At 45.5% G+C, this 25,881-nt stretch overlaps 1 protein-coding gene across 6 annotated transcripts in view; it reads right to left on the reverse strand.

Annotated features, from left to right (window-relative positions):
- Positions 1-25,881, reverse strand: part of LOC147120986 (arginase-1-like) — a 78,790-nt gene that overhangs the window by 19,966 nt on the left and 32,943 nt on the right. For all 6 annotated transcript variants that reach the window (XR_015075973.1, XM_085980183.1, XM_085980185.1 and 3 more), the window contains 2 exons: positions 11,083-11,242; positions 5,157-5,251 (listed from right to left, as the gene is read on the reverse strand). Coding sequence is in view for 5 of the 6 variants with exons in the window: in XM_085980183.1 (XP_085836309.1) it covers positions 5,157-5,251; positions 11,083-11,242 (255 nt within the window). In the remaining variant the exon portion in view is untranslated. The remainder of the gene's footprint in view (positions 1-5,156; positions 5,252-11,082; positions 11,243-25,881) is intronic.

Here is a 25,881-nt window from a genome sequence, read left to right on the forward strand (position 1 = left end):
GGCTGCTGTTCGGACAGTTTGGCCCAGCCGACTTGGCACCCTGCTCAAATAAGCCGCCAGTTGCACCTTCCCCCATTATTCATGACTCTGCCTTGGCCACTAGTCCCCAGTACTTTGTGGTCCGCTTGGGTGAGCATTATGATATTGGGCACTTCTCCCTGGGTCTCTACCTCGGATTATGTGCTGTTTCGTCCTGCAGAAAGAGAGGGCGTAAGCTAGTGAGTGGTTGTTGATGTAGCAAGTAGAGATGTGTAGGTCCTGTTCATATAGTGCATGTGTTGAGAGGTGGAGAAGGTGCGAGATGTAATTAGGATGGGGAGGTGATGAATGTAAAGGCAAATGTATGCAATGGGAAATGAGGAAGAAGTGCTGGGAGGAGTTGGTGGTTATGCAAGTGCTATGATGTGAGAAAAAAATTATGCTAGTGTGTGGTTGAAGAGAGGAAAGGAAGAAGTGAATGTGTTTTGAATCAGAAAAAGAGGTGTTGCAGTATGCCCTTGTGATTGTGTGCTGAAAGATGGATGGAGGGGAGGGAATTGTTGAGAGTGGTAAGTGAGGGGGGTGAAAGGAGTGTTGTCAGGTGCTGTGGAGAGTGAATGAGAGAAGAGTGTACTCACCCTTGCTGTTCGTGTGAGGTCATTGAATTTCTTCCTATACTGAAGCCAGATCCTGAGCATGATATTGCTGGCACTGATCTTGTCAGCCACATCTCTCCAGGTTTCGGGTTGGCAGGCTGTAACTAGTGGGGTACCGCAAGGATCAGTGCTTGGGCCTCAGCTATTCACAATCTACATCAATGATTTGGATGAGGGGACCAAATGTAATATATCCAAGTTTGCTGATGTTACAAAGCTGCGTGGAATGTAAGTTGTGAGAAGGATGCAAGGACGCTTCAAAGGGATATAGACAGACTAAGTGAGTGGGCAAGAACATGGCAAATGGAATATAATGTGGAGAAATGTGAAGTTATCCACTTTGGTAGGAAAAACAAAAAAGCAGAGTATTTTTAAATGGTGAGAGACTGGGAAATGTTGGTCTTCAGAGGGACCTGGGTGTCCTTGTACACGAATCACTGAAAGTTAACATGCAGGTACAGCAAGCAATTAGGAAAGCAAATGGTATGTTGGCCTTTATTACAAGAGGATTTGAGTATAAGAGTAAAGATGTCTTACTGCAATTATATAGGGCCCTGGTGAGACCACACCTGGAGTATTGTGTACAGTTTTGGTCTCCTTACCTAAGGAAGGATATACTTGCCATAATGGGAGTGCAACAAAGGTTCACCAGCCTGGTTCCTGGGATGGGGGGATTGTCCTATGAGGAGAGATTGCGTAGACTCGGCCTATATTCTCTAGAGTTTAGAAGAATGAGAAGTGATCTCATCAAAACATACAAAATTCTTACAAGGTTTGACAAGGTAGATGTAAGGAGGATGTTTCCCCTGGCTGGAGAGTCTAGAACCAGGGGTCATAGTCTCAGAATAAGGGGTTGGCCATTTAGAACTGAGATGAGGAGATATTTCTTCACTCAGAGGGTGGTGAATCTTTGGAATTCTCTACCCCAGAGGGCTGTAGAGGCTCAGTCGTTGAGTATATATATTTAAGACAGAGATCGCTAGATTTTTGAATATTAAGGAAATCAAGGGATATGGGGATAGTGCAGGAAAGTGGAGATGAGGTAGAAGATCAGCTATGATCTTATTGAATGGCGGAGCAGGCTTGAAGGGATGAATGGCCAACTCCTGCTCCTATTTCTTATGTTCTTGTGTCTGCTGAACAGTGGCCCAAGGGATGCTCCCGCAGGTGCTGGGTGTTGTGTATGTACCTTTAAGAGAAGAACTGATTCTATACTGCAGTACCGGCAGTGACCACCCCTGTATATAAAGCCATAGCAGGCTTCTCTACGTCAGTCTTGAGTTCCCCTCTGTTCAGTATATACCTATTTTATTGTTCTCCTGCAGTCCGAGTATTATTGATACCCGGACACTATACTGGTGACAGGCAGGTTCAAACTCACCTGCAGTACTGCATCACCTCACGGGGATCTTTTCCCTGAAGAGAAGCTTCTTGGAGGTCGAAGTCAGAACGGTGGGCGTCGACCGCGGGCAACCGCCCAGGGATCCATCGGAGAGTTGCAGGGGAGGCTGTGGAGAGCTGGGCCTGGCTCCCCAGTCGAGGTGTTCCAGCAAGTCGTGCTGGTAGCAGGTAGTGCGCTGACCCTTCCGGACTGCGGCGGGCTCGGGCTCGATCGAGCGGCTCTGCAAAGGGGCCGTGCAGCGTCGTCGGGAGGAAGAGAGAGAGAGGGTGGAGCGCACAGGGCACGGTCGGTGCTCAAGAACCGGGCAGCGTGGAGAGGATAGAACGAGGGGAAGGAAAATGATACGCGCCGAAGCCGCGGGTCGCCGCCATTACCCTGTAGAACGCTAGGAGCAGCGTGGCAGCAAGGGGAAGAAGGAAAAGCACGGGAGGCGCCATTTTATTCCATTGGGGAAGAAGAAAAAGCGCGGGAGGCGCCATTTTAAATCACTCGATGCCGAAGAGTGGCAGTATCACTGCTTTCAACAACGAGGTAGAAGACTGGACCACGTATGTGGAAAGAATTGAAGTGTATTGCGAGGCAAATGAGGTGGCCGATGGAAAGAAGGCGTCGGTATTATTAAATTTGATGGGCGCGAGAACGTACGGCCTATTGCGGAATTTAATTACCCCAGCTAAACCAATGGAGAAAAGTTTTGAAGAGATTGTTAATATCTTACAGGAACACCTAAACCCTACACCGCTGCTGATAGCAGAAAGATTCAAGTTCCATAAAAGAAACCAGCACAAAGATGAGAGCAATGCTGACTATCTTACGGAACTACGCAAGTTATCGAAGCACTGCCAGTTCGGAGCAGGACTGGCAGACACCTTACGGGATAAATTTGTCTGCGGGCTCCAGAGTGAAGGAACCCAGAAACGACTACTTTCGGAAAAGGACCTGACGCTAGAACAGGCTTTCAGCGTGGCAGTATCCTACGAAGCAGCAGCACGGGGAGCTGCGGAAATACAACAGAAACCACAAGAATACAGCGCTAACGAAATGGCGTATGGAGCAGAAAAGTGCTATCGCTGCGGCAGAACAACCCATGATCAGAAGGACTGCTGGTTTAAGGACAAAGTATGCAGGCAATGTGGGAAAATGGAACACACAGCAAGAGTCTGCAGGTCGGGAAAGAAAACCAACATTACAAGAACTACTAAGGAAAAGTACAAGAAAGTAAAGAAATTGACAGACAGTAGTTCGGAAGATCAGGAAAGTGATAAGGACTCCAGGAGCAGGAGACTAAGTTGTCTAAAGTTACACAACGTGATCGCAAAGGAGGATCACCGAACCATTTGGGTCACCCTCATGATAGCAGGGTTCCCAGTAAAGATGGAATTGGACACAGGATCAGCCCTAACTGTCATGAATCGACGAGACTATGAGCGGCTATTCCCACACATACCCTTGAAGGCCACATCCATTGTATTGAAGACATACATGGGGCAAAAAAGTCTACCCCAGAGGAAAAATAAGGGTGCCAGTTGAATACAACGGCAAGGAAACACAGAAACTGTATCTATATATACTACCAGATGGAGGACCACCATTATTGGGACGTGAATGGATCCGAAAAATACAATTGGATTGGCATTCCATTCAGGCGCTAACTGTGACTGATAAAAAGGATGATGACGTCACACCTGGACGACTGTCAAAGATTCTAACTGACGCGAAAGAGGTGTTCCAACAAGGACTTGGGACTCTAAAAGGAGTAACGGCAACGATAAAAATCGAAGATAACGCAAACCCAAAATTTTTTTAAGGCCAGACGCGATCCGCCCAGCCATTGAAGCAGAGCTGGAGAGTCTGGAGCGTTCGGGTGTGCTGTCCAAGGTGGACTGGAGCGAGTGGGCCACACCCATCGTTCCTGTAATGAAGAAATCATTGAGCAGCACGCCTGGGGAACCGAAGAAGGTTCGCATCTGTGGGGACTTCAAGGTAACTGTGAACCCAGTCCTGCACACAGTACAATATCCACTTCCACGGATAGAAGATATTTTCGCCTCACTATCTGGAGGGAAACGCTTTACAAAGATTGATCTGGCCCAAGCGTATCTACAAATGGAGGTAGAAGAAGCATCTAGGAAATACCTCACGATAAACACTCACAAAGGCCTTTACCAGTACAATCGACTGGTATTCGGGGTAGCATCAGCCCCGGCTATTTGGCAGAGGGCGATGGAACAAGTCCTGCAAGGGATCCCGGGGACCCAATGTTATTTGGATGACATCCTGGTTATGGGCAAAAATGACAGTGAACACCTTGCCAACCTGGAGCAGGTGCTCACAAGATTACAGGAATATGGGTTACGAGCCAACCGCCCCAAATGCGAGTTCTTCAGGAGACAAATCTCGTATTGTGGCCACATGATTGATGAGGAAGGGTTGCATAAGTCGCCGGACAAGATTGAGGCTGTAGTCAAGGCTCCAGCACCGGAAAATGTGTCGCAACTGAGGTCGTCCCTCTTTACCCTGATCTGCTCCACAAGGACGTCCAGGAATGCATCAGAAAACCTGAGGGCAGCCTTCCGACTCTTTAGTCCCAACAGAATAGTGTGCGGTCTTGGAATGCAATCTGTCTTCAGGGAATGTAACCTTGCTTTAAGATAGGACTCTAGAGGCTCGCTGGAAATTGGTTGCATAAAGTGGTCGGGATGCCCGCTTCTGGAAGAGATTGGGTGGGCAACCCGTCAATTATATTGAAATGAGGCCTGGAAGTTGAAGTCGCCTAGGCATTACGGTGGCAACGTCATGGAAGCTTCCATAATAAATTTGTGACAATTACTGCACAATTACCAGAAGTTAATCTACCTTACAACAGCGACTGCACTTCAAAAGTATTTCATTGGCTGTAAAGCGCTTTGGGACATCCTGAGGTCGTGAAAGGTGTTATATAAATGTGAGGCTTTTTATATATCACTGAAAAATTATATTCCAACAGCTATAAGATACAAGATAAGATTTACTAACGAAATGACAAATGCTTCTAATGTTTGACACTAATTCTAAATAAATGTTAAATATGAATTAGACTAATTATAGATTTTCAGTATATCTTCAATTAAGAAACGTACTTCTCACCAGGATCCACATCTCTCAGACCGATATAAACAATATCTTTTGCAGATAAACATGGTTCCAGCCAACTGAATCCTGGGACAGCTGGAATCTAAGATGGAAAACATAAAAAAATGACAGAGAGAGTTCAAAGAAGCTTGGACCCAACAGACAGAAAATTATTTTTGCTTGAGGTAACTCAAAAGTGTAAGATGAGTACATTTGTAAGATACCCCAGTTATATGTATACATATGTACGTAGGATTGGGATTTGGTTTAATCTCATCTGATTAAAGTTTTTGGTTTCTTTTTACTTAATGAAATGGTTAAATTTTGTTCATTCCCAGGATGCTTTAGGGTTTGATGTGTCAGGGAACAATTTAGCTGACACTTTGGGCTGGATTTTGTCAATGGGGACGTGATGGAGGCAGGACTCCCACTTTTTGGGTTGTAGTCCCGCCTCCATCGACTTGTGGCCAACCCACGTTATTTTCCCTTGATTGACCTTGTTAAGGCTGCCCAGAGGGCTCAGCAGGCCAATTAAGGGACACCTGGTTACTGGTGACGTCAGTAATTGACATTTCATCTGTCAAGAGCTTTTGACAGATGAAAAATCAGTGTTTGACAGCTCTGTGAAGCTGTCAAACACTGACAATCTATCTTCTAACTTGAGTCCTTCTACTCAGACTCAGTTAGAGATCTCTCCAGACCAGAAAGCAGAGGCTGCAGCTTTTGACATTTCAGCGGCCATTCTGCTTTCTGTGCCGGTGAGATGAGGGACTCCTGAGAACTGAAGGAAGGAAGCCTGCAGGAGAAAGTAAAGGTAAGTAAAACTTATAAAAACACTTTACACTTACCTCACACACTTACCTCTGCACACATGCACCCATCACTCACCTGCACAACGGACATCTCAACCCCTCCAACCCCTTCAGACCGACGGTCTGCCTCGTTAACTTGGCGTAGTTTGGAGCCGTCGGGAAACCCACACTTCAGGGCTAAAAATAGGGATTAGGCAAAAAACTGCCTGTTAGCTACCTGTTAATTGGCAGTAATCCCCTTCCCGCCTCGGGGAGGCGGCTCCCAGCACAGGTCGGATACCCGCCTCCTGGGACATTGGCACAGAGGCGTGTTGGGGGCGGGATGGGTTCATGCCCCCCGATTCTGCAATTTTCCCACCACTCCCGCCTCTAAACCCGCCTCCACGGGGCTTGGAAATTCGAGCCCTCTGTTTTAATTGCTTGTTGAAACAATGGATATAAGATTCGTGACTTGTTTTCATGGCCACAGTGGGAAACTGTTAAGCCAAGGCAATTTTGAGATAAGAGATGAACAATGGATGAACAGGATATTGCCTGGCCTGCTGAGTTTTTCCAGCATTTTCTGTTGTTATTTAGGATTAAAAACAAGTTGCCATCTGTTGTTGTGGAGGAAATACATCCTTTCTAGGAATCTTGTTCACAATCCATAATCAGTCAGCAATGACGGTGTTTTGTGAGAAGCACACTACAAGATCTCAAGCTTTTCTTCAGCAATTTGTAGAGAAGATCAGAATTGGAAAGGAACAACATCCATAAGTCCCTATCTGGGGAACACGCAGTAGTGTCATTTATTTCTCTGTATGTCTACTATTTAAAGATTATTATAGAAACATAGAAGATAGGAGCAGGAGTAGGCCATTCGGCCCCTCGAGCCTGCTTCGCCATTCAATGAGATCATGGCTGATCATCCAAATTCAGTACCCTGTTCCTGCCTTCTCTCCATATCCCTTGATCCCTTTAGCCTTAAGAAATATATCCAACTCCTTCTTGAATATATTTAATGAATTGGCCTCTACTGCCTTCCTTGGCAGAGAATTCCACAGGTTCACCACTCTCTGGGTGAAGAAATTCCTCCTCATCTCTGTCCTAAATGGCTTACCCCTTATCCTTAGACTGTGACCCCTGGTTCTGGATTCCCCAACCATCGGGAACATCCTCCCTGCATCTAGTCTGTCTAATCCTGTTAGACTTTTATAAGTTTCGATGAGATCTCCTCTCATTCTTCTAAACTCCAGCGAGTACAAGCCCAATCGACCCAATCTCTCCTCATATGTCATTCCTGCCATCCCAGGTATCAGCCTGGTGAATCTTCGCTGCACACTTTCCATGGCAAGAACATCCTTCCTCAGATAAGGCGACCAAAACTGCACACAATACTCAAGGTGTGGTCTCACCAAGGCCCTGTATAACTGCAGCAAGACATCCTAGTTCCTGTACTCGAACCCTCTCGCTATGAAGGCCAACATACCATTTGCCTTCTTAACCGCCTGCTGCACCTGCATGCTTACCTTCAGCGACTGTTGCACAAGGACAACATCCATTATGCGCATATGGACTCATACAATAAACGGAGAGTAATTGCAAACCATAATCTGCTGTCAGATTAATGTATGGGCCTATGGGAGCTGTGCCCCCAGGCCCCAACCAAATATGGAGCTCCTGGTAAAACTCACCATAACACAGTAAAACAGCAAGCAACCACTGGATCAGTTTCATTTAAGCATAGTATACTGTGACATGATTTGCTTTATTATTAATGTAATGTGTAAACATTCTATTTTTTCATGTATTTTACTGTACTTAGGCCCCGATTTTAACCCTACTCGCCCAGCAGGAAAGATGTGTGGGGACATTTCTAACCATATTTTCAACAGTAAAAAAGGTGAGTACTAAAAATCTTGCATCTACGTGCACTTTTTGACAATAAAACTACTTTCTGTTGTCGCGTTTTTATCAAACTTTTGTGTCAACTTTTTCCAATATAAATTTCTATGTCCAAATTTACAATGGAAATTGCCTATGTAAATTTGTCATGCTGTAATTATACACTCCCGCCAGTAGTGGCATTGTAGCACATCAGTTTTGCATTTCCCAGCTCCTCAGCCTATACTACAGAGAAACTCCTATCCTCAAACCAACTCTACTTACTTCAATGCTTCCCAAATTGCCATATATCTTGCTTTGTAGTCATAAATAGTTACAAATCAAAGTATTATATAAAAATAAGGACAGAATGTATTGCTTTAAAATCTCCCTTGTTCCATTTATTCCCTGCCCTCTTACCCCGCTTCACCTGAAGACTCCATTTGGCCTTGAATCCCCATGTGCAACACCAAGGAGATCGACTGGTATCCATAATACTTTTACACAGGAAAAGTAATTAATAGTTAATTTTAAATAAACAGTAAAGGGAGTCTGTGAAGTGAGATTAATCATCAACAAGGTTCAGAAATAAATGCACCTAGCTAGAGTCAAAGGCTACTCTGGTTATTAGCATGTACTTTTCCTATAGCAATACTTTTACTATTGCTAGTCTATTCTGTCAATAATAAAGGATACAGTAACTATGTGTTGATGGTGTGTCATGTTTACTTTGGCAACTGAATTAGAATACATTCCATTCAGTGTTTTGTGATAAATGCAATCTGCTAAGGGATAGCTAGGAAGTGTCGAGAGATGGTACCAGCTAGATTAGGAGCAGCAGGTTGAGAAAGATAGTTTACTGTATAGCATGCAAAATATGCCAATGCTGTTCGGGGCCTTTATTCACTACAACTGCAAAGTTTTTGCCATAGAAATTTGATTGGGCGCTACGGGTGCTGTTTTGGTTTGAAAGTGGGAGCAGTGTGCACACAAATCTGGTGTGGGCCGCGTCAAACGCCATCATGGTAGGGCGGTAGCGTTGGTGCTGGGAACGTGCGCCAGATGTATGTAGGGTAGGCAGATTGTGACGTCAGTCAGCGTGCAACGCTGATTTGACGCCAGCGCTGCCATTTTCATCCTCAACGCTGGAAGGAACAGCTTGTGTTAACCTCACACAGCTGAACACGCATTCAGCGGCTGCAAGGACCCCCTACCAGCAATATTTAAAGGGATCATCAGCCACTCTCAGGTCAGTTGCTGATTAATTTCTATTGGCTCTGTGTAAGTTTGTGGAAGTGTTTGCAGCTTTCTTGAGTTGTTTAAAGTTGGTCAGGTGACAGAGAGTGGTGCTGCAAGTAGAGAAGGCCTTGGTTCTGACTTCAAGGGTTCTGGTCAGACCACTTGCTCCCAGTTATGAGTGCTCTAGTTGTCATCCCCCTTGGTCTGCAGCATGACAGGGAGTCGGAGCAGAGGCAGCAAAGAAGAGGACAAGCTGCTCGCAGAGGGATAGGGAGAAGGGCTATCAGTAGGCGGCCTTACCCACCTAGGGTATTCTGAGAGCAATTCTCTTACCGCTACCTCAACCTGAGCCAGGAGCAGTGTGTGAGGCATCTGCACTTTACGAAGGAGGTGCTCACCGAATTCTGCCACCTCTTGCAACCAGACCTGCAGCCTCACACCAGGGCAAGGACAGTGCTGCCAGTGGCTGTAAAGGTGACCATGGCCTTGAATTTCTTTGCTTTGGGATCCTTCCAGGCTGGAGCAGGCAACATCTGTAGCATCTCGCAGTTCGCTGTCCACTGCTGCATAAGAGAGGTGACAGAAGCTCTTTATGCCAGGAGAGGGGACTTTATTGTCTTCTCTCTGACCAGAGAGAAGCAGGCGGAGCACGCACGTGGCTTTGCCAGGATAGCTGGATTACCCGTGGTGCAGGGCACCATCGACTGCACACACGTGGCTTTGCGGGCACTGTGTCTAAATGCTGAGATATATCGCAACCGCAAAGGTTACCACTCGCAGTTGCTATGCGACCATGTTCAGCACATCATGATGGTGAATGCCCAGTAACCTGACAGCAGTCATGATGCTTTTATTCTGCGCCAGTCCACTGTTCCCTCAGTCTTTGAGCCATCAAGACAAACCACAGGCTGGCTACTGGGCGACAAGGGCTATCCCCTGACCAGCTGGTTCATGACTCCACTCCGCAACCCAACCACATGTGGGCAGCATGCGTACAATGACAGCCTTGCTGCTACATGGAATCTGATAGAGGAGGGGGGATGAAGCGGAAGAGGAGAAGGAAGCGGAAGGGAGGTGGCAACCCAGACAGCCCCTTTCTGCCTGGGCATCCAACTGCGGTTAGAGTGAACGCAACCCCAATTCCCCAATCAACAATAGTCTGGACCGTGGTGGCACCAGCAGGTTTTTACTAATATCAAATTTCTAGGCCTATGAATTTTAGTAACTAGTGATGAAAATTAATTCTATTTTAGATTGCAGTTAGTGATCACTGGTTTTGGGTCATTTCCACCAATAGTATTAGCAGATAAGCACAGGTTAGTAGGGGTATGTTAGAATTCAATGACATAACAACAGTGTAGGAATAGCTGTAAGACTGGTGAAAATGCCGTACTTCAGCACCAGGGAGACACCAGCAACTTTTTATGGAGAGCAGAACTGTCATCGTGGTCAGCTCGACCATCAGAATAACCGCTCCAAGCCAGCAGAAGAAAGCAAGCCCAACCAATAATGAACAGCTCCAGTAGGGCATATCATGGCAAAGGGAAAACAGCATCTAACTGCATTCTGGATGGAGAGCAGGAGTGGGTCTCGCGCGCCTCCTTGTCGGAGTCAACATTCTCAGCAATCACTCCGATGAAGTCAAAGTACTACTTGTAAATGCTGGACAAAAACCTAGAAGTTGCACTAACATGTCCTGTATCTGATAAATTTCATCCCAGATTTCCAAAATTTGGTGAAAGAGAAAGACTGCAACATTTCGCCTGAATGATATTAGAGGTTTGTTAAGTAAATTTACATGCATTGTGTGCAAGGTATTTTCAAAAATTAGTGCATGTGGCTAAAATGGTGTTGTCGTAGCTACACGTGGCTAGTCAGCGATTTCCATTGGACAACATTTCTATAAAAGGTGGGCAATCCGCTCCGCAAGATTACTACCCAGGCGGTGAAGTTGAAAATCCACCGCAATTTGTCTTCACACAATGATGTATTTAATTTTTGGACCTAATTTCACATTTACCTCAGTCTTGAGTTCCTTGATGAGAAATGACACTGGTTGTCCATGCAGATTGCCGGATGGTGTTGTATCAGGAGTGTTAATGTCAGAATGGGCATCTACCCACACTACACACAGGTTTGAGTGAAATGCTGCATGCCCAGAAATCGATCCGATTGCCAAACTGTAATGAGAAAGTACATTAATATTACATCAGGATTTTATCTCAGCTTAAGTGCATTTCAAATTGTTTCCTTTGTAACATGAGGTCTACATGTTGCTTCTCTATTGTATGTTTTTGTTACGCATTTCTAGTTGCTTGTCTCCGTGAGATTGGCGGCATGAAAGGATTTGCTACAGAACAGTCTGTGATATGATAAGTTGAACAAATCTGTTTGTACAATGCAACTGACAAGTGACACAACTCTAATCCATGGAGAGACTGTCAAGCATCGTATCTATAATATAAATCTATTAAAAATGAATGGTTCTCTTGTATTTCCTGGCCTTCTATCACTCATAAGGATGATTTTTCAGAATTCATTAGACTCGGGAACAGTGCCGATGGATTGGAGGGTAGCTAACGTTACCCCACTATTCAAAAAGGGGGGTAGGGAAAAAGCAGGTAATTACAGACCTGTAAGCCTTACATCAGTTGTGGGCAAAATGCTGGAGTCCATCATTAAGGATGAAATAGCGGAGCACTTAGCAAATGGGGACAGGATAGGACAGAGTCAACATGGATTTACAAAGGGTAAATCGTGCTTGACTAATCTATTGGAATTTTTTGAGGGAGTAACTGGTAGAATAGATGGGGGAGAGCCAGTAGATGTGGTGTACCTGGACTTCCAAAAGGCCTTCGATAAGGTCCCACATAAAAGATTAGCATGGAAAATTGAGGCTCATGGGATAAAGGGGAAAGTATTGGCGTGGATAGGGAACTGGCTGTCAGATAGAAAACAGAGAGTTGGAATAAACGGCTCATTTTCTGAATGGCAGGCAGTAACAAGTGGGGTACCACAGGGATCTGTCCTGGGCCCCCAGCTGTTCACAATTTACATTAATGACCTGGATCAGGGAGTCGGATGCAGCATTTCCAAATTTGCAGACGACACTAAACTAGGAGGGGGGGTGGGCTCAGAGGAAGAGACCAGGAAGCTCCAGAGCGATTTGGACAGACTGGGCGATTGGGCGGATAAATGGCAGATGCACTATAATGTGGACAAGTGCGAAGTTATCCACCTTGGGTGCAGGAACGGGAGGGCAAATTATTATTTAAATGGCAATAGATTGGGAGAGGGGGAAGTACAGAGAGACCTGGGTGTTCTTGTACACCAGTCACTGAAGGCGAGCATGCAGGTGCAACAGGCGGTCAAGAAGGCAAACGGTATGCTGGCCTTCATAGCAAAAGGGTTAGAATACAGGAACAGGGATACCTTGCTGCAGCTGTACAGGGCACTGGTGAGACCACACCTCGAGTACTGTGTACAGTTTTGGTCGCCTCATCTGAGGAAGGATGTTCTTGCCATGGAGGGGGTGCAGCGGCGATTCACCAGGCTGATACCAGGAATGGCGGGAATGACCTATGAGGAGAGACTATGTAGTTTAGGGATGTACACACTGGAGTTTAGAAGATTGAGAGGGGACCTCATAGAAGTGTATAAAATTCTGACAGGTCTAGACAGACTGGATGCAGAAGGAATGTTTCCCTTGGCGGGTGAGAACAGAACTAGAGGACATAATTTAAGGATAAGGGCTAAACCATTTAGGACAGAGATGAGGGGGAATTTCTTCACTCAGAGAGTGGTGAACCTGTGGAACTCATTGCCACAGAGGGCAGTGTACGCCAGCTCATTAAATATATTTAAGAGGGAATTAGATATATTTCTACGGGCAAAAGGGGTTAAGGGTTACGGAGAGAAGGCGGGGACGGGATACTGAATTAAAGGATCAGCCATGATCTCATCGAATGGCGGAGCAGGCACGAAGGGCCGAATGGCCTACTCCTGCTCCTATCTTCTATGTATCTATGTATACACATACATACATATATATACCTACTGGTCACTGGTTGTCTTACTTTGACAAATCACTACAGAGGACATTTCCACCGCCAATCTTTTAAATGTGTTCTGTTGGTAGATGTCATTAAAGAGGTTGTTTCAAACTGGAACAGCAGATAAATGGGAGTTATTATAAAAGGAGACAAAGAGGTAGATTACATCATAAACAGCAAGAGAAAAGCACAGGCACCTGAACCCTGAGATGAGATTGTTCTCAATGTAGTCACTACCACCCACTAATATCTCAAAATGAGTTAGTTGATATGCTGTATTATCCCATGTAATGTACAAAATATTTTATATGGGCCACTGATTTATGGTGATCGAAGAAGTGAAATTGCATTTGATTATTTTGTGGGAATGCTAGCAATATTTTCAGGCTCAAATTCCATGGCTGTGTACATATTTGAGGTGAAGAGGATTATAATGGAGAATATATTATTGCAATGGAAAATTTTAGGTGGGAATAAGAGTAATATTGGTTACAAATAAATGAATGTAAAGTCAGTGTTAGGGAGAAATTAAACTGAAACTGAAATGAAACGAATTTCATTGAATAATAGATAAAATATGTTGTACTCCAGCAGTTACTCTGGGATTGTGCCTTTTGGTGCTCTCCAGCACTGACCCCATTAGAGTTTGTAGGATCAGCTGGAGTTGGGCTGAAGATTGTCGGACAGGAGGAATGCTGGAATGGAATGGAATGGCGGCGCGCACAGACGCAGCGGCTTTGCTTCTCCCAGGACGGTGCTATTTACGTTAATGTTAATGTTATTTGTACTGGACTCATGGGAGCTTGCAAGATCACATTTCGTTGTTCATGTACTTGTGCATTGTACAATGACAATAAAGTTGAATTATTAAAAAAAAAAATTCCTGCCTACCCTATGGGGCTGGAAAATCTAGTGCCTGTCCACCATCAGAGAAGTGTGCAGCTCCCTCCCCTCAGCCCCAAAGTGAGGGGACCATTCCTCATCTCCCTTGGTGACCAACCTCCAATATTAAGGCAGTTTCCTTCTGAGCTGGAGGAGCAGGTACTCCCGGCACAAGGAATCTATCTCTGGCTCCGCCTCCTCAGCATCATTGGCGTTTTAAGGAGCAGGAGAGGTTCCACCCCTTATAAAACTGACTGGGAACTCCCGTAGTTATGGCAGGAGTCTGGCAAAACCCATGAGGAAATTTGAGGCCAGATTATTTTCCTTCGTGTAATTGAGTTCATCTTTGGAAAAAATGAGTTTGATTTTAAAGCAAACATCCTACAATTCCCGTGATTATCACGTTCTGTTGACCATTAGTAAATGTAAAGATTCGAATTGCTAACAGCGTCAGAGCCAGAGACAAACCCAATGTCTTCATTTCATTTGCTTTTTCAAATAAAAAGCACACATGTTGAATTTTGAAAGCTCTAATTATCATTTGTGTTTCGTTGATAGTATTTAGAATGTTTATATTTTCTTTTAAATGTGAGAGAGAGTGTATGAAAGAGAGAAAGAGTGACTCAGAGATGGATACAGAGATACACATAGAGGAAGCAATCACAGAACACTAATTTTAATGTTTACATAGATGTCTTAGAATGTCACGACCTGGTGTTGCCAGACATAGAGGCTGTGATTTTATCATCGGTGTCAGGATGGTGGCGGGAGAGCTGGTTTCCAGGTTCCATTCAAGATCCTGACTGCAGCCGCTCTGTCAAAGGGATTTTCCCTTGATTTGTCTCGTTAAGCCCACCCTACGGGCTTCCCGGCCAATTAACAGGAAGCGGGTCTGATGACGTCATCAGCTGGTTTCCTTGAAGGGACCACGGCCACATGGAGCTTGACAGTTGTTCTGTCAGTGTTTGACAGCATTGAGGTGCTGCAAACACTGACAAGCACTGCACAAAGGTGGACGCTTGCACGCAGGCTCTCCAGTAACTCCTTCCATATGCTTATAGAGGGAGTCACAGCACGCAGGGAGGTCCTCTTCCCTTCCAAGGGCAGAAGAGACCTCCCCAGGGCACCAATGCAGCCTGGTTGCACATTGCACAGGAGGGCAAAAGCAGAGGTGTCGTCAGGGGTCCCTGGCTGTTGTGGCGCCAACCTTTCAATGATCTCAGTGGATCATGAAACGTTACTGCAAAGCCACACTCAAACTCACCCTGCTGTGCCACTCAACACATCCCCATCACTCTGCCTCCAATACCTTTCTCTTGCACATCCTTACTCAAACCAACTTATCTTGCACCTCCACCCAACCCTATCTACTTTATCACTTCCCCATCTTACTAGCCACTCCTCACACACACCCTCATTCTACTGCAAGCATACCAACTAACAACACACAAGGGTAGGCACTTGAGAGGTTTAGCCAATGTCCATGTGAAGTTTCTGGTAATGTGTTGTCATACAGTGAAATCTATTTTTCCCAACACTGCCCCTTATTGGACAGATCTGAGTGCAACTTGAGAAGTGTCTTACTGAGTTCTAGTGAATGTTCAGACATAACTTCCCCCCCCCCCGCCACTATAGTGATGAGTGTGCATGGAATGGCTTGGACATTAAAGGGATGCTTCATGGTGCTGGTGTGGGATGGTGTCAACCCAGCACATCATGTGGCATCCAGGGTTAACAGTGTTAAGTGAAGTAAATCTGGCCATGGTGATGCCATCCATGGCCTCCCAGCCAGCAATGTTGTCAGAAGCTGATGCCCTTTGTCATGTGCAGCATCAGGTGATGGCGGAGAAGTTTGGTGATGTTGTTGGTGATAATGGTGTGCCTGGTGATGTTGGTGTTGGGGCTGATCGTGGAAGGATTCAGAGGACCAAGGTATGATTTTTTCAAGGGCACTGATGTTGCTGCAATAGATGTCAGCTGCAGGTGAGATGACAGAGCAATCTGTCAGTGGTGAGAGAGGTTGTTCCAATGAGGTGGCACTGGACATACAGTTGGCTTTAAAACACTTGCAAGCTAAAGAAATCTCTATATGTATTATAAATGCAGTAATCAAAATTCTCTGTGCCCTGAAACTGACCATCTGCAACAAGGCATCCTTTAAATTACTTCTGCAACTGTCTGCTTATCAGAAACGTCAGAGCAGACTCAAATCACGCCAGCTTGAGCTGGCGTGTTCGCCGAGCAGTGGGTAACCCGTGGGGGAGAACGTAAAATAGGAAGGAAGCCTCAAAATAATATTAAAATGGCTCTTAATAAGCCATTTAATTAGCTCAATTGTATCCCCCACTGCTTGGTGTCTCAGTGTCACAGACAGTCTCCCGGATTGTGGTCGTCTGATGCATTCTACACAACTTTGCTGTGCAACGGGGACAGCACATGGAGCCTGCACTGCAAGAAGTACTTCCACAATCTGATGAGAAAGACCCTAATGATAGCAAGGATGGAGCAGAAGCAGGAGGGCAACAGCACTAGCCTACAGTCAGAGCTCTTCACCAGCAGTTGATTTACAAACCCTTCAGCTGATCTACTCCTTCTCTCCAGTCCGGCATTAACAGTCCTCAACGCCATCTCTGCCAGTCCTGTAATAAAGAACTCCCACCCTCTGACCACCATTGATATACATAACACTTGACATTGTATGCTCAGCAACTACTGTCGAAGCACACTGCAGGCAAAATCAGAAAGTCAAAAGCTGTGATTTTTTTAATGACTGACAGAAGAACCGTATTATAATATTTTCACCCATGTGTTAACCCATAGTGCTTTTCTTAAATGATTTCTTGCTTAGTCTACCATTTCTATAAGGTCCTACCCATGGTGGCTTCAGCATGAATAGTGGAAGACTGCTGATGTTCAGATGAGAATCTGGGAGATGCTTCTGGTTGGTGACCTTTAGGAGGGCCTACTACAGACTGCAGCATCTTGGCTGCTGCCAGGGTAGTCTGGCCCACCTTTCTATCTGGCACCATGGCGGGTATTGGTTGAGGGATTGAGGAGGGAGCACATGCTAACATTGAGAGAGAGGACAACTCGTGCCACCCCCATTATGCCACCACCACTCCCATGATTTGAAGGAGAGCAAATTGTAGGAGATCTATGATGGGTTTGAAGCCTCTTATCAATGGGTTTGCCAAGCCTTTCAAAGGCGGTGGAGATGGTGGAACTCAGAGCCTGAATTGCACCAGTTTGAGCTTTGATCAAAGCTATAAGGGATGGTGATACAGACTGTTGTGAAGACCTGGCAGAAGCGCCAATAAAGGTGACCGCATGCCCCATGGTGGACTGCAGAGTACTGATACCTTGTGCCAGAACGTCACAAGCTGGAAACTAACTCTTCCACATTCTCAGACATTGTGCAGCAGCTTCAAGGCAGGCTTTCCAACACCTCGTACAATTTCAGGTGCGCAGAATGGCTGTATCCCTAAAGTTGGCATCTCTGTCCTCTTCAGCAGAGATAGAAACTGAAGTTGCCCTCTGGTGAGCCATCTTCTGGGCTGTCTTTTCCACTAGCCCCTGCTCCTATGCACTTGCGCTCTGCAATTCATCACGTGCAAACCCCTCTAACTCAGTTTCTCTCCCACCTGGGTTGCCGTTTTCTGTGCTGGTGCTTCTTCAGGAGGAATGTTCCGCTCCGAGTCATGTTCCACAGGATCCAGTTCTTCAAATGGACCTAGAAAAGGAGAAAGAGGTTCAAGGGTCAGCATGGCATGGAAAGGCTATGCAGTAGCTGATGACTGGCATGAGTATGCTGCACCAGGTTGCCATGCTACCTGCATGTGTGATTGCTTGAGGAAAGAGAAAAGGTACAAGTATTAGGCAGACTCCTTAATGAGCGCAGCCTCCACACTCATCATCGCTGATCTGCCTGCTCCAATTATGTCTATGGCTTCCACTTCCATCTGGGTGAGGGCATGGATGAAGACTGCCCTGCCTCAATTCTTGTCCTCTCCCATTCGTAGTGAGTCAGATGCTTCTGCAGCAAGAGTGGGAGTGAGTTATTGTGTGGTTGTTGTAAAGGGTTGTGAAGATGCGTGAAGCAGCTGCACATAGGGTGCATGCTACGAGGGAGCGTCAACAAGTTGCAAGCCGAATGGAGAGGTGTCCATGTGCAAGAAAGTGTGAAAGTTGAAAGCACTTAGCAGAGGAGTGAAATGCTTTGTGGTTGCTACCAGATAAAAGTTTGTACCTGTTGTGAGGCCAGCAGTAACAACTAAGTATGGGATTAGAATGATAAGGAGAATTGGTGCAGTGTTCCTCAGTGATTGGTGGAGAGCATGTGTAGAGGGGGTGGGAAGGAAGTGTTTGGAATGCTATGGGAAATGTGGAAGTGCTGTGGCCAGGTCTATTGCAAAGAAATAGAGATAGGAAAATATAATTGTCACTCTTGCCGTTTGGGTCAGGTTCTTCACTGCTTAGGCAGTCCCTCGGAACCGAGGATGACTTACTTCCACATTAAAAATGAGTTTGCAGATGACTGATGAGTCCAATGCGGGACCTACAGTCTCTGTCACAGGTGGGGCAGATGGTGGTTGAAGGGGCGGGTGGGTGGGTGGGGTGCTTGGGTTGACGTGCGCTCCTTGCGCTTGGCTTCTGCTTGCTCCCGGCGAAGAGACTCGAAGTGTTCGGCGCCTTCTCGGATGCTTCTTCTCCACTTTGTGCGGTATTGGGCCAGAGATTCCTAGGTGTCAGTGGGGATGTTGCACTTTTTCAAGGAGGCTTTGAGGGTGTCCTTGAAGCGTTTCCTCTGCCCACCTGGGGCTCTCTTGCCGTGCCGGAGCTCCAAGTAGAGCGCTTGTTTTGGGAGTCTCGTATCGGGCATGCGGGTGATGTGACTCGTCCGTCGAGCGTGGTCAAAGCTTCAATTCTGAGGATGTTGGCCTGAGCGAGAACACCGACGTTGGTGCGCCTGTTCTGCCAATGAATTTGCAGGATCTTGCGGAGGCAGCGTTGGTGGTACCTCTCCAGTGCTTTGAGGTGCCTGCTGTACATGGTCCATGTCTCTGAGGCATACATGAGGGCGTGTATCACTGCTGCTCTGTAGACCATGAGCTTAGTGCCGTGTTTGAGGTCCTGGTCTTCAAACACACTCTTCCTCAGGCGACCGAAAGCTGCACTGGCACACTGAAGGCAGCGTTGGACTTCGTCATCGATGTCTGCCCTTGTTGACAGTAGGGTCCCGAGGTATGGAAAGTGGTCCACGTTATCCAAGGCCTTGTCATGGATTTTGATAATCGGGGGGCAGTACTGTGTTGTTGAAGTGCTTGCAGCACTGAACCCATGTCCTGGAGGTGATGCTGCAAGCATTGACATTATGTGCCACCTCCCTCCAGACCTGCTGCAGTGTCTCTTGGGCACCTTCCTATAGGGTTGCCAACTCTGGTTGCAACTATTCCTGGAGGTCTGGTCACATGACATTTGATTGTGACATTTGATCGCATGACATCTAATCGTGTGACACTTGCCCACAATTTGCCAATGTTATTGCATTTACCTTATAAAGGTTAGATCCGCTGTAGTCGAGTATCTTTGCTCGCGGTTTTGTATCTGCAGCTATTGTACAATAAGTTCCAAGAACCAGGAGTCCACCACAAGCAGATAAAGAAAATAAACTAAAGATATGGCCAACGAATAAAAAATGTGAACTCTGCTTTTCATCCGGGTTGCTTGCAGCAGTGCCCGGGAGATTAATCTTCCATTCCCAGAGACTCCCAGACAATCCGGAAGGGTTGGCGACCCTGGACTCCATTTTTAAACCGAGTGAAATATTCAGGACATTTTCCCAAGTAAAATCACAGTTTTAGCACAGTATTGTGTGTCACTATAGTAATAAACAGAAATACATCAGTCGACTGGTCATCTAGCCACTGCCATCAGCAGTCTTCCACTATTCATGCTGAAGCCACCATGGGTAGGACCTTATAGAAATGGTGTAAATGGGAGGATAGGTCTTCTTGCGAGATCATCCACTTGTGTCAGCCTTGGCTCAGTGGTAGTACTCTTGCCTCTGAGTCAGAAGGTTGTGGGTTCAAGTCCCACTCCAAAGACTTGTGCACATAATTTAGGCTGACACTTCAGTGCAGTACTGAGGGAGCACTGCACTGTCGGAGGTGCCTTCTTTCAGATGAGACATTAAACTGGGTCCTGTCTGCCCTCTCAGGGCAGTAAAAGATCCCATGGTACTATTTGAAGAAGAGCAGGGGAGTTCTCCCCAGTGTCCTGACCAATATACCCCTCAATCAACATCACTAAAACAGAATATCTGTTCATTATTTCATTGGTGTTTGTGGGACCTTGCTGTGCACAAATTGGCTGCTGCATTTCCCCACAATACAACAGTGACTACACTTCAAAGTATTTCATTGGCTGTGAAGCATTTTGGGATGTCCTGAAGTTGTGAAAGGCGCGATATAATTGTAATTCTTTCTTAATCTTCTCTGCACCTATATTACATAGGATTACATAGGACAAACTGCATAAAACACTAGTTAGGCCGCAGCTAGAATACTGCGTGCAGTTCTGGTCACCACATTACAGGACAGATGTGATTGCACTAGAGGGGGTACAGAGGAGATTTATCAGGATGTTGCCTGGGCTGGGGAATTTTAGCTATGTGGCATTTGAGTTGAGAGAGAGTGTGGTAAGTGGGAGAAAAGTCATTTAAGTGTATTTTGTGAATTTTAGTGTGTTAAAAAGTTAATTATTTGAAGTGAGTTTAATTTTTTAAGTGTAAATTAAACTGCTGGGGAGTTTAAACCGGAAGTCGAATCCGGGTATAAAAGGGGCGGGACTAGTGCTACTGCACAGAGCGCGGTGCATTGAGTGTAAGCAGAGTTTGGTAAGTGGGAGAGTTCGGGCAAGTGGGAGGTGAGGGGGTGTTTTTGCTCTGTTAAGTTCCCCACTCCCAGGCTTAGACAGCACTGCGGAAGCGGAGCAGCGAGACGAGTCAACCAAACAGGCCCCACAGACAATATTCAAAGAGGAGGTTGGTGATCAGCTGGTTGGTAGGTTTTCTTCCTTCTCTTTTATACCTTTAAGTTGGTAAGTCCTATTGAATAGTGGTGTGATATATCATCTATATCCGGGCAGGGTCTTCATAACTAATAATCAGAAATTTAATTAAGTATATAGAATGGAGCAGGTGATGTGTTACTGTTACGAGATGTGGGAGCCGGTGGACCCCATTGAGGCTCACGGTGATTACATCTGCGACAAGTGTTTGCTGCTAGAGGAACTCCGGCTCCGTATTGAGGTGCTTGAGACCGAGCTTCAGACGCTGCGACACATCAGGGAGGGGGAGAAGTTCCTGGACTCTATGTTTCAGGAGGTAGTCACACCTATGAAATGAATTAATTCAGATGTAGTCCGTGGTCAGGGACAGGACGGTGTGACTATGAGTGAGGCAGGTACGGGGAACCAGGAGGTAGTGTTGGAGGAGCCGCAGCCCTTGCTCTTGTCAAACAGTTTCGAGATTCTTTCTCCCTGTGAGGGCAGGAGCGGGAACTGCAGGGAGGATGAGCAACCTGGCCACAGCACCGTGGAACAGGGGGCCATTCAAGTGGGGGGAGTAACAGAAATGTTGTAGTGGTAGGGGATAGTATCATTAGGGGGATAGATAGGGTTCTCTGCAGTCGAGAGCGGGAGTACCGAAGGCTGTGTTGTCTGCCCGGTGCCAGGGTTAAGGACATCTCTTCTGGGCTGGAAAGAAACTTGGAGCAGGAGGGGGAGGATCCAGTTGTCGTGGTCCATGTTGGTACAAACGACGTAGATAGGACAAGGAAGAAGGTTCTGTTAAAGGAGTATGAACAGCTAGGGGTCAACTTAAAAAACAGAACCTCAAGGACAATCATCTCTGGATTATTACCTGAGCCACGAGCGAATTTGGCTAGGATAAATAAAATTAGAGAGTTAAATGCATGGCTCCAAGACTGGTGTGGGAAAAATGGGTTTTGCTTCTTGGGACACTGGCACCAGTACTGGGACAAGAGGGAGCTGTTCCGTTGGGACGGACTTCACTTGGCCAGTGCTGGGACTAGAATCCTGGCGAATCATATAACTAGGGCTGTAGAGAGGGCTTTAAACTAATTAGTTGGGGGGGAGGTTTCTAGAGAGCAAATAATAAAAATGACTACGGAGAAGGTCATAGACTTAGGTAGCAGTGGAGGAATTAAAAAACAGAACGTGTCAGGAAGGGACAGAAGGTATGGAGTAAAAGGTAAAGTAGTAAAAGGGGAAAAAGCAGGAACTAAGTGTCACAAAACATATTTGAAAGTTCTTTATCTGAATGCACGTAGCATTTGTAACAAAATGGACGAGTTAACGGCACAAATAACTACACATGGGTATGATCTTGTGGCCATTACAGAAACATGGCTGCAGGGTGACCATGACTGGGAATTAAATATACCAGGTTATTTAACAATCAGGAAGGACAGGCAGGAAGGAAGGGGAGGTGGGGTGGCTATGTTAATAAAGGAAGGAATCACTGTAATACAGAGAAATGATATTGGGTCAAAGGATCAGGATAGTGAAACAGTTTGGGTGGAGATACGGAATAAGAAGGGGAAACAAACACTAGTGGGCGTAGTCTATAGGCCTCCGAACAGTTGCAACTCTGTTGGACGGAGTATTAATCAGGAAATAGTGGAGGCTTGTAATAAGGGAACAGCTATAATTATGGGGGATTTTAACTATCATATTAACTGGACAAATTAAATTGGGCAGGGCAGCCTTGAGGATGAGTTCATTGAGTGTATTAGGGATGGGTTTCTTGAGCAGTATGTAACTGAACCGACCAGGGGGCAAGCAACCTTAGATTTGGTCCTGTGTAATGAGACAGGATTAATTAAAAATGTCCTAGTAAAGGATCCCCTTGGCATGAGTGACCATAACATGGTTGAATTCCATATTCAATTAGAGGGTGAGAAGGTTGGATCTCAAACAAGCGTGCTGAGCTTGAATAAAGGAGACTATGAAGGTATGAGAGCGGAATTGATTAGAGTGGACTGGGAAAATAGATTAAAGGGTAAGACGGTACATGATCAGTGGTGTACATTTAAGGAGTTATTTTACAACTTCCAAAAAAAATATATTCCACTGAGGAAAAAAGGGTGTAAAAGAAAAGATAGCCATCCGTGGCTAAGTAAAGTAATTAAGGATAGTATCCGACTAAAAACAAGGGCATATAAGGTAGCCAAATCTAGTGGGAGGATAGAAGATTGGGAAGTCTTTAAAAGACAGCAAAAAATAACTAAAAGATTGATTAAGGGAAGATAGATTATGAAAGTAAATAAGCAAAAAATATAAAAACAGATAGCAAAAGTTTCTATAGTTATATAAAAAGAAAAAGGGTGGCTAAAGTAAATGTTGGTCCCTTAGAGGATGAGACCGGGAAATTAATGGTGGGAAACATGGAGATGGCAAAAGCGCTGAACAATTATTTTGTGTCAGTCTTTACGGTAGAGGACACTAAGAATATGCCAACACTGGACAAACAGGGGGCTCTAGTGGGGGGAGGAGCTAAATACGATTAAAATCACTAAGGAAGTGGTACTTGGTAAAATAATGGAACTCAAGGCGGATAAATCCCATGGACCTGATGGCTTACATCCTAGGGTCTTGAGGGAAGTGGCGGTAGGGATTGTGGATGCATTGGTAATAATTTTCCAAAACTCCCTGGACTCAGCAAAGGTCCCGGCAGATTGAAAAACTGCTAATGTAACACCCTTATTTAAAAAGGGTAGTAGGCAGAAGGCTGGAAACTATAGACCTGTTAGCCTAACATCTGTGGTTGGTAAAATTTTAGAGTCCATTATTAAAGGAGACAGTAACGGGACATTTGGATAAACATAATTTAATAGGACAAAGTCAGCATGGTTTTATGAAGGGGAAGTCATGTTTGACAAATTTGCTTGAGTTCTTTGAGGAAGTAACATACAGGGTGGATAAAGGGGAACCAGTGGACGTAGTGTATTTAGACTTCCAAAAGGCATTTGACAAGGTGCCACACGAAAGATTATTGCTCAAGATAAAAAATCATGGGATTGGGGGTAATATTCTGGCATGGGTGGAGGATTGGCTATCTAACAGAAAGCAGAGAGTTGGGATAAATGGTTCGTTCTCAGACTGGCAATCAGTGCTGGGTCCCCAACTCTTTACAGTCTATATTAATGATTTGGAGGAGGGGACCGAGTGTAACATATCAAAGTTTGCAGATGATACAAAGACGGGAAGGAAAGTAGTGAGTGAGGACGACATAAAAAACCTGCAAAGGGACATAGACAGGCTAAGTAAGTGGGCAGAGATTTGGCAGATGGAATACAATACTGGAATGTGAGGTTATGCACTTTGGCAGGACAAATCATAGAGCAAGTTATTATCTTAATGGCAAGAAACTGGAAAGTACTGTAGTACAAAGGGATCTGGGGGTCCTGGTGCATGAAACTCAAAAAGTTAGTACGCAGGTGCAGCAAGTGATCAAGAAGGCCAATGGAATGTTGGCTTTTATTGCTAGGGGGATAGAATATAAAAACAAGGAGGTATTGTTGCAGTTGTACAAGGTATTGGTGAGACCGCACCTGGAATACTGCATACAGTTTTGGTGTCCATACTTAAGAAAAGACATACTTGCTCTCGAGTCAGTACAAAGAAGGTTCACTCGGTTAATCTCGGGGATGAGGGGGTGGACATATGAGGAGAGGTTGAGTAGATTGGGACTCCACTCATTGGAGTTCAGAAGAATGAGAGGCGATCTTATTGAAACATATAAGATTGTGAAGGGGCTTGATCGGGTGGATGTGGTGAGGATGTTCCCAATGATGGGTGAAACTAAAACTAGGGGGCATAATCTTAGAATAAGGGGCTGCTCTTTCAAAACCGAGATGAGGAGAAACTTCTTCACTCAGAGGGTAGTAGGTCTGTGGAATTTGCTGCCCCAGAAAGCTGTGGAAGCTACATCATTAAATAAATTTAAAACAGAGACAGTTTCTTAGAAGTAAAGGGAATTAGGGGTTACGGGGAGCGAGCAGGAAATTGGACATGAGTCTAGGTTCGGAACGGTCATGGTCCTGTGGGTAACGGAGCGGGCCCAGGGGCCGTGTAGCCTGGTTTTGCTCCTACTTCTTGTGTTCTAATTATGTTAGATTTCAGGAGATGGTTCTATTCCTGTTCCTGGCTGGGGTGTAGATCACCTTTTACAGAACGTAAGTACTGTAGAAAATATAGGGACAGTGATCTCCTGGACGAGTTTCGATCGCCTAGATGGGTCGGAGAGGAATTTTCCAGATTTTTTTCTCCCAAATTGGCCGTTGGGTTTTTTATCTGGTTTTTCGCCGCTCCCAGGAGATCACATGGGTTCGGGAGGGATGTAGAGTGATAGTTGATTTGAGGTTAGGATCAGACCAGCCATGATCTTATTGAATGGTGGAGCAGGCTCGAGGGGCCGATTGGCCTACTTCTGCTCCTATTTCTTATGTTCTTATGTTCTTATGAAAGATTGGATAGGCTGGGGTTGTTTTCTTTGGAACAGAGGAGGCTGAGGGGAAACCTTATTGAGGTGTATAAAATTACGAGGGGCCTAGATAAAGTGGATAGGAAGGACCTATTTCCCTTAGCAGAAGAGTAAATAACCAGGGGGCATAGATTTAAAGTAATTGGTCGGAAGTTTAGAGGGGATTTGAGGAGAATTTTTTTCACCCAGAGTGTGGTGGGGGTCTGGAACTCACTGCCTGAAAGGGTGGTAGAGGCAGAGACCCTCATCACATTTAAAATGTACTTGGATATGCACTTGAAGTATCATAACCTACAAGGCTACGGGCCAAGTGCTGGAA

This window comes from Somniosus microcephalus, chromosome 3, assembly GCF_052327205.1.
Source record: "Somniosus microcephalus isolate GS21.2 chromosome 3, FLI_Smic_1.0, whole genome shotgun sequence".
NCBI lineage: Eukaryota > Metazoa > Chordata > Chondrichthyes > Squaliformes > Somniosidae > Somniosus > Somniosus microcephalus.